The sequence below is a fragment of the Ostrea edulis genome, chromosome 2 (genome assembly GCF_947568905.1).
Source record: "Ostrea edulis chromosome 2, xbOstEdul1.1, whole genome shotgun sequence".
Classification (NCBI taxonomy): domain Eukaryota; kingdom Metazoa; phylum Mollusca; class Bivalvia; order Ostreida; family Ostreidae; genus Ostrea; species Ostrea edulis.
Genome location: NC_079165.1, coordinates 91,127,936 through 91,146,038, shown reverse-complemented (window position 1 = coordinate 91,146,038; position 18,103 = coordinate 91,127,936). Strand labels below are relative to the sequence as shown.

Below are 18,103 nucleotides of genomic sequence, written 5' to 3'. Positions count from 1 at the left end.
AGTACCTAGTTGTGATTGTTTAGTGCTTTATATATTAATTAATTGATTATCACATGTATCGTTTAGATCCTAGGGGTAAACGTAAGGTTGGGTGTTATAATTGTTTGTTTGTGCTTTATATATATATATATATACATGTATATATATATATATATATATATATATAAAGAGTCTCTTTTTTCGAAGTACAAAGTGTTTAGAGTTTATATATATATACATATTTTATATCCAAATTGCTATATGAGGATGTTTGAACAGAAAATTATTTATTATCCTGGAAAAGAACTTGAGTTTTGATTGTAAACTAATGTGAGCAATCCTTGTAACTTTTTCTGTTGTAACTGATTTTGAGACTTTATCAACAACTCAAAATAATCATAGAACTCGGAAAAGATTAATGTTCTATTGCCACCAATCAAAGATATTATATAAGGTTTTTTTTAATTTTAGAGTCAAATCCACTTCAATTTAATAGGTCTCAAATTTTGACCAGACTACAAGTGTTTTAAGAGATGGAACTTTTACAGGAATCTCCAACAGAGAGTGTGATCCAGAGAGACATCAACAGGACATTCCCTGCCCATGCTTTCTTTAAGCAGTCCGGGGGGCTGGGCCAAGATTCACTCTACAGAATCAGTAAAGCCTACTCTGTGTATGATGAGGAGATTGGATATGTGCAGGGGTTGTCTTTCTTGGCTGCTGCCCTTCTACTTCATGTATGTAATGTGACTGTTTGTACTTCAATTTTTTTAATTTTACAAAACTGAATGAATTGTTTGTTTAAAACCAAAAGCAGTATATACTTAACACAGTATACACAACATTGATGACTATATGGAGTTTTGGTTGAAACATCGGCCTATGTTCTGTGTGGAGAATAAATAAGTTACAGGTGACTCTTGATGGCTCGAACATCGATCTCTAGAAGTTCTCGGTCTCTCAAAGTGAAATCATGGTCCTGATATTTTTCTCTATTTAACAAAGCAAATTTACTGTCGATCTGTCGAACGTTCAATGTCTCGAAGTTCTCGATCTCTCGAAGTGAAATTGGGTTCCGTAAAACACATTTCATTGTTTTTTACTCTCGATCTCTCGAAGTGGTGGTAGCGTATACCACCGTTACCCAAGCGTGTAATAATTTCCACTTGGCCTTTACCTGGATTTTGCTGATTGCTGGAGGGGTAATTAGGTGTTTACTTAGTTGAAACATCACCTGTGCTTCTTTGTGGAGGTGACACACTTGAGTATATAATTGGATAATTGGTCAGTTTACACCTTGCACTGGCCTTTTGAGTTGTGATGATTTAAATTATATATAATTGGACTATGAATAAAATTTATAATTTGTTTTGATGTGACAATGAGAGAGTAAGTTTTACACATAATTTAGAGATCTACAGACTGTTTCTGTTTCTCGAGTTTGTTCTTTGTGTAAAGGTACTCTATAACATCGTTTTACTCATTCGTTAGAATTTTTGCTTTGGGTAAAGCGACATAACATTGTGCTCTGTTTAGTTTGCGATAGTAAAGTTTCATCGGAACTGGGTTTTGTATGCCTATCTAAGCATGATTAAAGAACAAATGAATACATAAACTTTGGAATGGTTTTATTACTGCAAAATAAGGTTTTTTATTTTGATATTAAATTAACTACCTGACGAATATAACGGAAACATGTCAAAACGATATCATATGATGTTGTTGGTAATTACATTTCCGGTTACTGTATAATCTGAACCACACCGACGGACCTTCAATTTCCAAATTTCGATCTCTCGAACTCTCAATTTCTCACAGTTTTATCAAGGTCCCTTGAACTTCGAGTTATCAAGAGTCACCTGTATGCATGTTGGTAAAATGAAAAAAGATTTGATAGTGGACAACAGTTACATGTATACTCTTGTATTCTAAATTATACATTTACAGATGCCCGAAGAACAGGCTTTTTCGGTGTTAGTGAAAATCTGTTTTGATTATGAATTGAGAGATTTATTCAAACAAGGATTTGAAGTGCTGCATTTAAAGTTTTACCAGTTGGAGAGGTTGATGCAGGTAAACACAATAACTTTCAGTTTAAGTCATGGCGTCAAACCCTGATTTTAGTGTTTTTAAATACAGTTTAAGTCATGGCGTCAAACCCTGATTTTAGTGTTTTTAAATACAGTTTAAGTCATGGTGTCAAACCCTGATTTTAGTGTTTTTAAATACAGTTTAAGTCATGGTGTCAAACCCTGATTTTAGTGTTTTTAAATACAGTTTAAGTCATGGCGTCAAACCCTGATTTTAGTGTTTTTAAATACAGTTTAAGTCATGGCGTCAAACCCTGATTTTAGTGTTTTTAAATACAGTTTAAGTCATGGCATCAAACCCTGATTTTAGTGTTTTTAAATACAGTTTAAGTCATGGCGTCAAACCCTGATTTTAGTGTTTTTAAATACAGTTTAAAGAGACACTACAGCTCATTTCCCACATTTTAATAAAGTGTTTTTAAAAACACGTATTGATAAAATGATAAAAATCATATCGATACTGACAATTTTGAACAATTGGATGCATTAATTTACTCTCAACTGCGCTTTGAAGATCGTCCAGAATTCAAAGGTTTCTTCATGCTGACTCGGACTTTTGAATGCTTATTTACATCACGTGGTTTTGAATGACAGCAAAGGTGTTGTGTAGGAATCCCCTTCAAGGGGACCACACTCACCTTTCAAGTATAAGCTAGATTATTTCCTGCTCATTATAATAAGTAATTATATAAATCATAATTCAACAGAAACCCACCTATGTTCTTATTGACCGATGTTTTTACAACTGGTTAACACTTGTCGTGTTCAGATAAAAATAACACTTTTAAAGCAGTTCTTCGCGGCTAGTCCTAATAGCAGATTTAGGGGGGCCAGGATCCCCCTCTCCTTTTTAACCACAAATTGTGAGTGAAACTCCAAATTTTGCACCCAGAATGGCCGATTACTTTGGCTAATATTTGACTTTCACATCCCCCTTCGGAAATCCTAGATCCGCCACTGAGTTACAATCGTTTCTCATAGCTTTTTGTTTTCCAACGGTCATACTGATCCCAAGGTAAATTTTATTTCACGTATGAGTTTTGTCTCATTTTATTTTTAACTCTTTTCTCATAGAATCTTTCAAAATTCTGGATCTATCGATATCCACTGCACTCACTTGACGACATGCTGCACTGTTTACTGTCTATGCGCATGCGTCTGAAGACCGAAGGAGGAGACTCGATATTTTTTGTATAGGCCATCAAAAAGTATTAATTTTTACGTTAAAATGAGAGTTTTTAACTTTAGATAAGTGTTATTTTCGCAAAGTTCATACATTCAACAATGCAACAAAAATTGAGAAAGCCCAGAGAAAATTGTCATTTCATGATTTTTGCGCAAAATGAGCTGTAGTGTCTCTTTAAGTCATGGTGTCAAACCCTGATTTTAGTGTTTTTAAATACAGTTTAAGTCATGGTGTCAAACCCTGATTTTAGTGTTTTTAAATACAGTTTAAGAAATAGTTTAGCTGTTTGTGAGTTTACATACTAACAAACTTGTATTTTTTGTTGTACAGTTTAAGAGATAGCTAGTTGTTTGTGAGCTTACATACTAACAAACTTGTATTTTTTGTTGAATTTTGGTACCCTGGAACATTAATTAAACCATTTCATAAAGCAACTGTCTCGACAGAAACACATCTTAAGAATGATTTGTTGTTGGCAGGACATGATGGGCGACCTGTATGAACACTTCACAGAGATGGGGCTGGAGATCCACATGTTTGCATCTCAGTGGTTCCTCACTCTCTTCACCGCAAAATTCCCACTGTTTCTAGTCTTTCACATTCTAGATCTTTTCCTTTGTGAGGTATGCTAATTTATGAAATGTTGTTTCATGTCAAAAATGAATATTAAATCATCATTTACAATAGTATAGAAGATTTCTTCATCATTATTTTTTATTTTACAGGGCAAAGATTTCATTTTTAATGTTGCAATAGCTCTACTGAAGGTAGGAAAATAAGTTTAGTTCTTGTAAAATTTTATGCCATTGAGATTTAAGATGAAGGAAATCATGTTTTATGGCCTTGAAACTGAAGACGGAGGTCATATTGTTTTTTATATGTCCTTGACTTTGTGGACCTCTTTTCAAGCAAATGTTTTATCCAATTTCTTTTGTATATTTTTACAGATGTCCAGGAAAGATTTGTTGGCATTAGACTTTGAAGGTGTTTTGAAATACTTCAGAGTTCATATGCCCAAAAAGTACCGGACAGAGGAAGCAGCCAAGGAATTGATGGCTGTTGCTGTCAGTGCTAAGGTAATAGGATTGGTCAGATTTCTTGATGGTTGTTGCTGTCAGTGCTAAGGTAATATGCTTGGTCAGATTTCTTGATGGCTGCCGGTGTCAGTGCTATTAAAGGTAATATGATTGGTCAGATTTCTTGACGGCTGCTGCTGTCAGTGCTATTAAAGGTAATATGATTGGTTAGATTCCTTGATGGCTGCTGCTGTCAGTTCTAAGGTATAACATGATTGGTCAGGCTCTTACTTTGACATCACAGTAATTCAGGACTTAGCCCAATACTGCCCATAGGAATTAAGGGTCAGTCTTGTGTCGTTCAGTCAATCGGGATCAAGTTTGTAATCTGATTCACATATTACTCTGTTCACTGTAGGTGAAGACAAACCAAAATGTTAATTAGAATTTCTTATTTATACAGTATTGTGATTTTATGTTTAAAACAGGAAAACAAAATCTGCTTTCTTTTGATATTGAAAATTACTGAAAAACTTTTTTCTCTTGTGACATAGATTTTTTTTAAATTACAATAAAAGTTGGACCTTGACAATAATAGTTAAGAGCATAAAACAGTTTAATTTTGGGGGGAAATAAGCAGTTTGATCCAGGTTTTTGTAAGGGAAATCACTTTTATTTAACAACTGCAGTATAATACATCTATGGTCAAGTCTGACCAACTTGCACAAATTTATACGGATCTAGGGGTCACAAGGCTCCTGATGTAGAAGTACACATCATTGAATAATGTCTTGTAAATTTTTGATAATGAATTTGAAAATTTATTGATTCTGTTTGATAATCTGTAGAAATGTCTGATTCCAGGCCATCATTGAAAATTTTTTTGTTTGATGTATTCCGACCCACATTTTTCAAGTTGGGTAGGTAGGTCGGTATTTTTTTGTGTTTTTTGTTGTTGAATGTCATGAAAATCAGATTTACAAATTTTCTGATGTTTTCATTAAACACATAACGCTGCCAGACAGAATAGAGTTTAGAACATTCATTTTGTACACATTGTATATAAATCTTCCAATGTCTCCTGAAATTTTCTGAGAATGTTTTCAATTGTATTCGTCACGGATGAGGACCTCTACAGTTGTTAATAAATAAATTAACACCCTTTTTATTACCACTGATAGATTTTTCTATTTAAAAACTCCAGAAATGCTTTGTGGTTTGACATTCGTAATCGTAATCACTTAACACTTTAATGCGATCCATGAATATCCAAGTGAATTGCATGTTGAAGGCAATTTAAAAAAGTTTTAATATTGCCCAATATAATTTTAATGCTGACTTCTCCGCATCCTTCAATATGTTGTGACGATCGTGTTCCATTCGTGTGTCTCAGTTTAAGAGCAAAGTAAAGGTACCTTTCACCTATTAAATCATCATAACATTTAAATAATCCCATATCGAAATAATACGCATGCTTTTTCAGAAATGTAGACCATCAATTTGAACGCAGACTCGTGGTCTGCCATAATTTTGGTGTGCTATCCTACAATAAGGTAAATCACGTGATTTTTAATTCAAGTAACATGGCTTTCAAACTTTTATACACAAAATAATTTTAATACGATCAGGCCTTGACGGGGGAGTTTGTAGCTTCTTGCTAGATCCTGTTGGTAGATAATGTGATAATTTGGAGCAGGGATGCGGTATATTTGATTGTTCATATATAGAAAAGTGTTTGAAAAGTTCCCAGATTAACAAATGGTCAGTATCAAAGTGAAAGTAGAACCGAAAATAATGTTTTACACTTTTATTTTGAGCCACCCAAAGGACATTTTGATAACAAAAATTCCATAAAACAACTAGTCCAAATAAAAAAATGGCATAAAGTTTAAAACTAATTCGAAGAATATCTATTTTTCAGGGAGCAAAAAAAAAAACCCATTAAAATTTTCAAGTGCAGAAAAAATGATCGGGTCGGGGCAAATTTCACGGGTCGGTCGGAGTACATCAAACAAATCAATTTTTATACGCCCGTCTTTAGACAGGACATATTATGGTTCAGCGATGTCTGTACGTCCGTCCGTCCATCCCTCCGTCCGTTCGGGGTTTTCTCCTTATAATTTCAGTTCCCTTTCACATATGCTGAAACTTGCTGTGTAGCTTCTTTGTGGGTCACTCTAGATCATCCTGCAATTTTGATCCATTTCGACCTTTTTTTCAGGAGTTTTGCCCCTTTATTTGGAGATAATTATTATATGGAGGGTACATAATTTGTCCGCCCTACTCCTCCCACAGTTTTCAAGTGAGAGCCTTCTTATTTTGTGGAGTGTTTGTATGGGTATTGAAGATATGTTGGATGGTTTTGATTTTCTACAATTTTTGAGAAAATTACAGGTCTATTTGGAAATTAATATTCTATGGAGGGTACATAATTTGTCCACCCAACTCCTGCCACAGTTTTCAAGTGAGGACCGTCTTATTTTGTGGAGTGTCTATATGGGTATTGAAGATGTGCATCTGGGGAAGGATTTTGATTTTCTTCCATTTTTGAAAAAATTACAGGTTGTTGAACTTGGACCATTTTGAGGAAATCTCGATTTTTAAGCTAAGACCCTTTGTTCCTATGAAAGTTTGTCACAGCCTCATGATGGCTGATACTACCTGAAGCAAAGTTATACAAATTATAGCACAAGAAAAACACCCTATCTAAGCATTTCACAGACGTATTATGTACTGTTTGCAGTACTCTTGTTATTTTAAGCCCCAAGTGAACCCTTGCTACTGACAAATGTTGCTGTAAAGTCATACATTTTTTTGATTTTGGAAACTATGAATAAGCAAATTCAAGATTCTTCTAAACATGTAGACAAAATACTTTTGTTTTCAAGACAAATTCTAAATCTTGTCAACCAAAAGCAATTATCACCAAGATCGAGGTTACAAATTGATAAATCAATAATGCTGAAAAATTTATTTAAAATATGATGAACATTATTAAAGCTGGATTTTCATTTCGTTCTGCCCTTTTCTCTCTGTTTCATCTCCAGTCTCAGTTTTCATGTAGACACACACTTACATATACTGTATATAGATATATCAATATATAGATATGATAGATATATATAGAAAGAAAAATGTCCATGTTATTTGACTGCAAGTGTTTTTAAAGTCTTCACTTTATAAACATTGTAGAAAGTGAAACTAGATATGTGATATAGTATTATTTGTACCATGCATGTGAAAGTTGAATGAAGTCTTTTGAAAGAAAAAGATTTTACTGAGTAATTGTTTACGTTCTCGTATCATTAGGTGAACAGCAAGAAGCTGAAAAAGTATGAGAAAGAATACATAACCATAAAAGAACAAGAAATGCAACAGGAGGACCCAATAGAGAGGATGGAGGTGAGTCACAGACGGACAGACAGACAGAAGGAACTTTCATACAGATGGACATCTTCACTAGCCAAGGGTTTATGATCCGCTCCGCTTCTCTACAAATCCTTGGCAGATTTAGAGTGATTTCCATAGCCTCAACTTTCAGCACATGATTGGACACAGGGAAAGTCCACTGCTCAATCAGAGAACGTGTTACGTTAGATCACATGCAAAACAAAGGAATTTAAATACCTACAACTGTCACTCGGCCGTGTATCAAATACATATCCAAAGTAATGATGCCACGTGTGCAGTTCAGACATGTATCTGTGTAAAGAAGTGCATTTTATTTACTACAGTACCGTACCATAAGTTTAATATTAAACATCTCTTGTAATTCGTCGTTTTATGTTCTATCTGTCCCAGATTTAAAGAGTTATGTCAGAGCTATTTTCCTCAATTTATTTTTAGACATAGACTCAACGACTACATATATTTCATGGGTTCACATATGTTTATTTTCTAAATAATATTCTCACAGATTTCTTTTTCAAGTATGCAAGTAAGAGATAGTTAAATTTATTATTAATATTTTTAATGATTTGCATACCACATTACGTTACTCTCTGAGCGCAGCCATTTCTAAACAACGAGCGCAGCCATTTCTAAACAACTTTTAAACAGTAGCTGAAACACACATTTTCATTGGATAAGCATGATGTAATCCAAACAGGGTTGTTTTCTCCATCCTCTAGAGGACGCTACTGAAAGCTACGAAAACCGCACTAAATCTGCCAAGGATTTGTAGAGAAGCGGAGCGGATCGTAAACCCTTGACTAGCGAAGATGACAGATGGACAGACAAACAAAATGAAGGAACTTTCATACAGACAGACAGAATGAACTTTCATACAGACAGACAGAATGAGGAACTTTCATACAGATGGACAGACAGAATGAGCTTTTATACAGATGGACAGGCAGACAGAATGAGGAACTTTCATACAGATGGACAGACAGAATGAGCTTTTATACAGATGGACAGGCAGACAGAATGAGCTTTTATACAGACGGACAGGCAGACAGAATGAGGAACTTATATACAGATGGACAGACAGACAGAATGAAGGAACTTTTATAGAGATATAAAGTTTATTAGATTAGGGTGTTTTCATGACTGTGCCAGGCACTGAAATCAGATGATCATTGAAACACAATTTTTGCTCGAAAAAGAATTTTGAATAGTTTGTCCATGATAGTCAACAATTCATCAATGAAACTAGTTTTTGACTCATACATACAATGAAATTTGATTTCAATGGAAAAGTGATGACATATTTTTTTGTAAAGTAAATTGAGTTTCAGTTGAGTGGTGAATCAGATAATGATGTGCTTGAGTTAAGTCCTCTAATCGGAGACACAAAAGTGTGTAGTGAATATTTATGATTTACTTTCTGCTACAGAGAGAGAACAAGCGCATGGTGGAGGACAACATGAGATTGGAGCAGGAGAACGATGACCTGGCTCATGAACTTGTGGACAGCAAACTCACACTAAAGAGTGAACTGGATGAGGTGAAGTCGTCATCAGTACCCATATACTTGTTTTTAATCCTCTTGTCTTAAAAGTAACACCTTAATATTTCTAGATGAGATTTTTTTGAAATTTTCTGCTTTCTTCATTTACTATGTATGTGTTCGTAATACTCTGATCTCATACAGCTTGCTATTTTAATTATTACTATTGTTAATCACTTCTCATTAGTAAAAACTTGTGTTCTTATATTTGATACCAATATCTTGAAGATTTCAGATCATGTTTTTATCCAATATCTTTCTGTTTTTAGGTCCAAGACGAGAACAAAGAAATGAAGACGGATTTGACAAAATGTAAAAAACTTCTGAAGGACACTCAGGAAGAAAAACAACGCTTGGAGGTGGAAACCCAACAGGTATGTAATCCCACAACACAGACATATCCCGTGGGGATCCGGGTTAGAACAGGTCCTCAGTACCCCCTTGCTTGTCGTCAGAGGCGACTAAATGGAGCAGTCCTTCGGATGAGACCGCAAAAACCGAGGTCCCGTGTCACAGCAGGTGTGTTACGATAAAGATCCTTCCCTGCTCAATGGCCGTAAGCACCGAGCATAGGCTTAAATTTTTGCAGCCCTTCACCGTCAGTGGTGACGTCTCCATATAAGTGAAATATTCTTGAGAGGGACGTTAAACAATATTCAATCAACACAGACATTGCCAAAACTCGTTAGTGTGAGATAGGACTATATACAAACCTCACATCACTGCAGGGGATGCATCTACACAACAGGTATGGGAAAACAACAGGCATCACATAATTTTTGCATGGAATTTCTTTTCTCATGAACTACAAGGACAAAAATTGTCAAATTAATGTAGAGGTATTCTCATGTAGTATTGATTCAAGTTTATATGACCCATAATTCCATCACCAAACAGGGGCAGGGACTGACAAATGTCATTACCCATCACTGGGAATGGGTGATTTTTCTGTGCAAGTTAGTAAGATTTGCATGATCAGCACTTGCCCATGGGTAAGTGAATTTTTTGAAAAAGAAAATATTGTATGAAAATGAAAGCACTGTAGTTTTCTCAAACGAGTTAATCATAATACATGGTCATTATCACATTGTTAGTCATAGAAACACTTCTTTTTCTGTGCAGATTAGTGAATTTTTGATTGGCAATTGCTGTGGGGAAGTAAATTTTTAAAAAAGAAAATATTGTAAGAATATGAAAGTAGTTCCTTCTATGAGTTATTCATAATACATCGATAAAGCCTTAGTCATGGAAACACTTTTAAGAATGCTGCAGAATCACTTAAGTATCAAGCATGTAACTGTAAATGATGACACATGGCATGAAAAGGAATGTTGTACCTCACTCCTTCAGGTCTGAATTCTGCTACATATTTTTACCAAAGCTGCACAACTTACTCAATGCTATTTTAAATTCAATCACTTGTAAATCAATTCTTCCTCAAACATTTATGTTTCAAAGCACACAAGTTTGTTTACCTTGAACTCTAGCAAGTGCTTGAAATTCAGCATGTAGTTTTACCCCTCAATAAGTACAGCATGGGAAGGATGCAATCTAATTAAAATTAGATCCTTTGATCTGCTCACGTATATCACTACCTTGTGTAGCAGATATATGTGAGCGGATCAAAGAATCTAATTTTAATTAGATTAGGTTTAAGATTTAACCTATATCCGAAAGCTGATGGACAATTATTCATCTCAAAATAGTATCAATCTCTGTCTCATATGAAAACACCTGAATTCAAAGGACCAATTCCTCAATTTTTCCAAGAAACATAAGGACTGCTATTTGTGAAATCAATCAAGCATTCTAAAAAAGTTTAAATTCAAGTTTGATCATGCTATGATTCCTGGGGCTAGGGTATAGCTATATTATCGTGGTTTAAAGTTTAAACATTGGTGTCCCAAACTTACAAGTCTTTGTGTATAAGAAAGGTGATTCAGAGGAGCATTGTGCCCATGGGCCTTTCACCATGAGAGTTATGAAAATGTGTAGCTAATGATAAAGACTTGTGTAGAGATTTCTGTGATTTTCACCAGGTCAAGGAAATGTGTAGGAAGGAACTGGACAGACTGGAGTCGGAGAATTCCAGGAATGTCGTCATAGTGGCTGATTATAAACAGGTGAACAATATTCTTACACTATATCTGTCATAGGAATCTTATAAGTATGAAATCAAATTGAATGTGTTGCTTTGTTAGGTCACCTCAGGTAACCTATTGCTATTGGTCTGTATACGTTAACAGCTGAACATTTTTCACTTTATTTACTCCAACAACAATGATGACAATGTGTGATTTCGTTTTGTTGGAGTTGACATTGTAAGATTTTATTCTTTTGAAGTTGGCATTGTGTGATTTTGTGTTGTGGGGAGTTGACATGTGATTTTGTGTTGTGGACATGTGATTTTGTGTTGTTGACATGATGTGATTTTATGTTGTTGACATGGTGTGATTTTGTGTTGTTGACATGGTATGATTTTATGTTGTTGACATGGTGTGATTTTATGTTGTGGACATGGTATGATTTTGTGTTGTGGACATGGTATGATTTTGTGTTGTGGACATGTGATTTTGTGTTGTGGACATGGTATGATTTTGTGTTGTGGACATGGTATGATTTTATGTTGTGGACATGGTATGATTTTGTGTTTTTGGACATGGTATGATTTTGTGTTGTGGACATGGTATGATTTTATGTTGTTGACATGATGTGATTTTGTGTTGTGGACATGGTATGATTTTGTGTTGTGGACATGGTATGATTTTATGTTGTTGACATGATGTGATTTTGTGTTTTTGGACATGGTATGATTTTGTGTTGTGGACATGGTATGATTTTATGTTGTTGACATGATGTGATTTTGTGTTGTGGACATGATGCGATTTTGTGTTGTGGACATGGTGTGATTTTGTGTTGTGGACATGGTGTGATTTTATGTTGTGGACATTATGGTATTTTATGTTGTTGACATGGTGTGATTTCGTGTTGTTTACATTATGGTATTTTGTGTTGTTGACATGATTTTGTGTTGTTTACATTATGTGATTTTGTGTTGTTGACATGTGATTTTGTATTGTTGACATGTGATTTTGTATTGTTGACCTGTGATTTTGTGTTGTTTACATTATGTGATTTTGTGTTGTTGACATTATGTGATTTTGTATTGTTGACATGTGATTTTGTATTGTTGACCTGTGATTTTGTTTTGTTGACATTATGTGGTTTTGTGTTGTTGACATGTGTTTTTGTGTTGTTGACATTATTTGATTTTGTGTTGTTGACCTGTGATTTTGTGTTGTTGACCTGTGATTTTGTGTTGTTGACATGTGATTTTGTATTGTTGACATGCGATTTTGTATTGTTGACCTGTGATTTTGTTTTGTTGACATTATGTGGTTTTGTGTTGTTGACATGTGTTTTTATGTTGTTGACATGTGATTTTGTGTTGTTGACATGTGATTTTGTATTGTTGACCTGTGATTTTGTGTTGTTGACATGTGATTTTTTGTTGTTGACATGGTGTGATTTTGTGTTGTTTACATTATGGTATTTTATGTTGTTGACATGGTGTGATTTCGTGTTGTTGACATTATTTGATTTTGTGTTTTTGACAAGTGATTTTGTGTTGTTGACAATGTTACTTTATGTTCTTGTTTTGTATTCCTCACAAAGAGACCTTTGTTGTGGTACCAAGACTTTTGACCTAGTGACCTTGTCCATGGACTTTGACCTACTTTTTAAAAACTTTAACCTGGGATATATCTTTTGAACCGAGGGGGATAGGGTTTTGATATTTCACATAAAAATGACTCATGAAGAGACCTATGCTTTGGTACCAAGACTTTTGACCTAGTGCAGGGGTTGAAATTAACTTTTTCTGCCGCAGGCTAATTTTAGCCTGTGGGTAAAAAATCCGCAGGCTAAAATGAAAACCTACAAACTAAAATAAAAATAATGAAGCAGTGTTCTTTTTTCATATGTTTTTTTTAAATCAATGATTTTCCCCATCATTACTGAGCTTAGTGGGTCAACAGGCATCGTTTGGACAGGACACTAAGTTACGTAAATCATATGGGGCAATGTTTAGGTCTCTTGATTATCACACCTCTAATCCATAACCTGTTTACCGCAGGTCTAGATCCAGTCTTTCAATTTCATGCCACATCAGGGTTGTCACTAATAATTTTTAAAGCGAGTCCCGGACTCATGGTTTTATAAGCAGCACAATCACGAGTCCCATGAACTTTTTTGATAATCGTTTACACGGTGACCAGTGCACTCATATCATCACTACAACCCAACCTCAGTATGACAATAAATTAATTTAGATAGGACATTCTCATGATTCTGATAAAAATGACTACCCGAAGACTTGATGAAACATAGACTCCAATTTTTTATTTTTTATTTTAATAAATGAATAACAAAAACCTCATACTTGGAATTCAATTTAATCACCCTTATTAGTGAACAGGACTTATGGCACATGTCTACATTTTTCATCATAATGCGATGTCCGACCTCTAAAGTTTCTTAAAAAATCATAAAAGAAAAATCTGGATAGAAATGGTTGTTGAGATCGGTCGTTCATGTAAGCTTTTGTATGATTCAGAGTGCAAGTTTAAGAAAAGCGAATAGCGCATCACCGTATAAAACGGATACGATCATAGTTTGTAAATCACCACTCGCTAAGATTTTCGAGTGTCCACTATTTTTACTCGCTATTTTTCAAATGTACTCGTATTTTGCGAGTATTTCTCGCTAATTTCGAGCCCTGTAGTGACGTTTACTTTGGACTCTGACCTACTTTTCAAAAACATTAACTTTGGCTATATCTTTTGAACCGAGGGATAGAGATTTGATATTTCATATTTAGATGCCTCATGACCAGGCCTTTTTATATGGTATTTAAACTTTTGACCTAGTAACCTTGGACTTGGATTTATTTTTCAAAAACTTTAACCTTTTAAACAATAGGATAAGTAAAGTCATGTTTCCTGTGTTGTCTTTCTGACAACTCTTGTTTTTCTATTTTTGTGTGTATGTATTGACATTGTGTGATTTCAATCTTTAGATCTGTACTCAGCTGAGTGAGAGGCTGGAGAAACAGCAGACAGCACACAGAGAGGAACTCTCAAGGATCAAGGTAGGAATCCTCAGGGGGGTGGAGCCTCAAGTGTCAATCACTACTGTGTGTCATGACATCTTCATGCTTAGATTATTTGAAAACTATTATTTATAAATGATCATGTATTGAAAATTCCAGGATATCGATGATGAATGATACGTAAGAGTATGCCTGGTATTTTTTAGGTTAATACTTGTTTATAATGAAGTTGATTATGGACTATCCATGCATGATGTTCTTAAAAGAATACTATGCAGTGTAATGTAACTGTTTAGTTATTCTTCATTCCTTTTTTTTCATAATTTTTATATGAAGGTACACTTTCATTGAATGCTTTTTAAGATACTATTATTCAACTCTTTTTTTGTTTGTGTATTTTATATTACTGTATTACTGTACAGTTTATCTTGTTATCTGTCAGTGTTATAGTTCTCTTCTGTATTTTGTTGAAAACTGAGTTGTCTTTCTTGTTTTGAATATCCATGTTTTTTTTTTTTACTTAGTGACAATTTCCCTCTTTCTTTTCCAGACATTAGTGAAGTCATGTGAAACCTGTTCTAAAATGTTTGATGCTGAGGGGAAAGTGAATTTACCTGAACCAAAAATGGACCCTGAGAAAATGAACCCTAAAATTGTGGATTTACAACAACAGATTCGTGAGCTGGAGCTGGAATTAGCTCAGACTAAGCTGGCATTGGTGGAATCCGAGTGTAAGACTCAGGATCTGACACATTCACTGAATGCTGCCGTGAGTGAAATCCAGGCATCAAAAAATACCTGGTTCACAAAGACTCTCAACTCCATCAAAGAAGTGGCAAACACACACACTGGTAAAAAGGAACCAAAGGATTGATCAACTGTGAAAGCAATTCCATATACCCTCTAGTGCAATCCAGCTTGTGATATGTATTGTTTTATTATTGTATGTTGTAACCATTTGCTAAAGTAAAGCAATGTCATAACTTGTCTTTAAAGTCTTCTGTTGATTGTTCAATTCTTATCAAACTTGGTACATGTACATATAACATACATGAGATAAGAAGAACAGAAGTGTTCAATTTGTGGTTCCTCTACCTTAATTGTTCAGAATTACAGGGGTGCATGTCCTTGGATGTGGCGATATAGAATGCAATAAATCTTTGGAAAACATCCTTTACTACTCTACATTTAACAAATGAATTGGTTGGATTTTGTGAAGTTCTTGGCGGTTAAGGCCATGGGGCCAGTCTATATGAATGTTGTAGTGAAAATTCATTTTTAAAAAGTCCTCTTTACCCCCTATACAATTTGCCGTCACACTAGATCAGGCCATCGGGCCTGTATATATGTATCTTATAGTGGACTTGCATATAGGTGACGGTTATGTACCATAACTTTCCAATTTAAAGATGATCCCTAAAAAATATTTTAAAACTATGGAGAATAGAAGGGAAAACGTCAGTTTTTGGTGTGCTAAAACAATTCTTCCTATTTAGGGGTGATATGGTATAAACCCCTACTTTTATTATTAGAAGTAAAATTACTGGTTCCTGTGGTAAATCTTTAAAGTCTTATTATACCCCCCGCAACAAGTTGTGGGGGGGGGGGGTATACTGGAATCGGGTTGTCCGTCTGTCTGTCCGTCCGTCCGTCCGTCCGTCTGTAGACGCAATGGTTTCCGGACTCTAAAGCATTATCCTTTCCACCTACCGTCACCATATCATACATATGGACTACCCATGGGATGAAGATGTTCCCTATCGATTTTGGGGTCAAAGGTCAAGCGCACTGGACATCGAAGTAGCAATATGGTTTCCGGGCTCTAAAGCGTTATCCTTTCCACCTACAGTCACCATATCATACATATGGACTACCCATGGGATGAAGATGTTCCCTATTGATTTTGGGGTCAAAAGGTCAAAGGTCGCGCACTGGACATCGAAGTAGCAATATGGTTTCCGGGCTCTAAAGCGTTATCCTTTCCACCTACAGTCACCATATCATACATATGGACTACCCATGGGATGAAGATGTTCCCTATTAATTTTGGGGTCAAAAGGTCAAAGGTCAAGTGCACTGGACATCGAAGTAGCAATATGGTTTCCGGGCTCTAAAGCGTTATCCTTTCCACCTACAGTCACCATATCATACATATGGACTACCCATGGGATGAAGATGTTCCCTATTGATTTTGGGGTCAAAAGGTCAAAGGTCACGCGCACTGGACATCGAAGTAGCAATATGGTTCAGTTTGTCATGCCATTTGTTTTTTACACTCAGAAAAGAGGTAGTTTATACCTATTACCAACACCCTTTGGGAGATTGGGATAAGCGGGGGGTATTCTTAGTGAGCATTGCTCACAGTACCTCTTGTTGTGGGTATGCTTTGCTTTTAAAAATTTTTCACTGTATAAGAAAGTTTCTTCTTGTGGGGGGGTGGGGGGGGGGGGATTCTAGTCAAGTATTGAGGTTTAAACATGGCACCTTATTATCATTATTTCCCATTTATTTCCCCTTGTGACCGTATTCAAGCAGACTTTCATCAGAAAACGTTTTATAAGCTTTTAGTTCAGGTGAGCTAAATAGATAGAAATATTTTTGGGGTCATAACTTTTTAATAGAAGACTACTTAGCACAAAAGTTGCTTGTGACCTGACAGTTTTCTAGACCAAGGTCATTTAGCCTAGGTCACTAGTGAAAAGACTTAACATGAAATTCCATTTGTTGGTTAATCTGTCGCCAGAACTTGGGCGTGGATCGTAAAAATTTCGCAAATGAATTTATTCTATGAATTAGTGGTTTGTTTTGTGTGGGGTTTTTTTAGTAAACGAGAAAGAGTGGTGGTGGTGGTATTGACACCTGTGAATTTTACAATAAAAATGGTTCCCATAGGACACAAAAAGTACAAGAAATCAAGTCCCTTTATAAGCTTGCTTCCTTTCTAGAATAAGGAAATGAAATGTGGGCACAAGAATCATTATATAAATACATGTACATGTAGTTCACTAAATGGCAGCTCTCAGAGAGAAGTTTGTGGATGTTAAGGTAGTACTCTACATCATCATAATGGCTGACTTCCTTTAAAAACATGGATGACAAAACCGATGTCAGCAATATTTGACTTTTCCTTTTCCATTTATATATGTAGCCCAGTAGGTTAGCACGTTGACTGCTGAACTGTAGGTCGCAGGTTCAAACCCAGCAGGGGTTTTAATTTTTTTTTTTCCAGATTACCTACTACTAAAACTGTATTTTTTTGACAAAATAAAGTAAATTTGAAAATTTTCAACTTCAAAATATTGTTTTACATATCCTCCACTTTTCATCTACATCAAATTTCTCCGGTGTAGCATACCTCCTTAAATATTTGAATCAAAATAGTAAATAGCAAACATCAATTAGTAAATGTAGTTTATGTAACTTGCTGCATGTATAATAGTTATGGCTTCCGACGACAGGACAAAGATAGACATGTAGAATATTAGACAGAACCAACAGCATCGAAACTGGGGCTATGATCAGTGGTTAATTGTTTTTAGTTTTTACCAATTGTAATTATAGTCATTTCCTCATGAATGCGATATGCAGTTGTGAACAGTGCGCGTATGAATCTAGATATACATGTATGTAGTACGTCTATTTTAAACGATTGGGAATTCCGACAGAAAAATAAGTAGAGTGCGCAGTAAATATCATTAATGAATAAATGTCTTTTATGAAAATATAACGTGCTTCGTAAAGAATGCTGGCGTAAAGCGTCGCGGTTCATCC

The 18,103-nt window shown here is 35.2% G+C and overlaps 1 protein-coding gene across 4 annotated transcripts in view; it reads left to right on the top strand.

The window, feature by feature from the left end:
• LOC125678306 (rab GTPase-activating protein 1-like) overlaps positions 1 to 15,321 on the top strand; it is a 59,063-nt gene extending 43,742 nt beyond the window's left edge. For 3 of the 4 annotated variants that reach the window (XM_056155423.1, XM_056155422.1, XM_056155424.1), the window contains 11 exons: positions 528 to 716; positions 1,927 to 2,052; positions 3,735 to 3,878; positions 3,981 to 4,022; positions 4,203 to 4,331; positions 7,581 to 7,673; positions 9,109 to 9,219; positions 9,492 to 9,596; positions 11,262 to 11,345; positions 14,300 to 14,371; positions 14,883 to 15,321. In XM_056155423.1, coding sequence (XP_056011398.1) covers positions 528 to 716; positions 1,927 to 2,052; positions 3,735 to 3,878; positions 3,981 to 4,022; positions 4,203 to 4,331; positions 7,581 to 7,673; positions 9,109 to 9,219; positions 9,492 to 9,596; positions 11,262 to 11,345; positions 14,300 to 14,371; positions 14,883 to 15,206 — 1,419 coding nt within the window. In that variant the 3' untranslated portion in view covers positions 15,207 to 15,321. Of the gene's footprint in view, positions 1 to 527; positions 717 to 1,926; positions 2,053 to 3,734; positions 3,879 to 3,980; positions 4,023 to 4,202; positions 4,332 to 7,580; positions 7,674 to 8,401; positions 8,878 to 9,108; positions 9,220 to 9,491; positions 9,597 to 11,261; positions 11,346 to 14,299; positions 14,372 to 14,882 lie in introns of those variants that run through there. The other variant, XM_056155425.1, reaches the window with a different exon arrangement.
• The last annotated feature ends 2,782 nt before the right edge of the window (positions 15,322 to 18,103 follow it).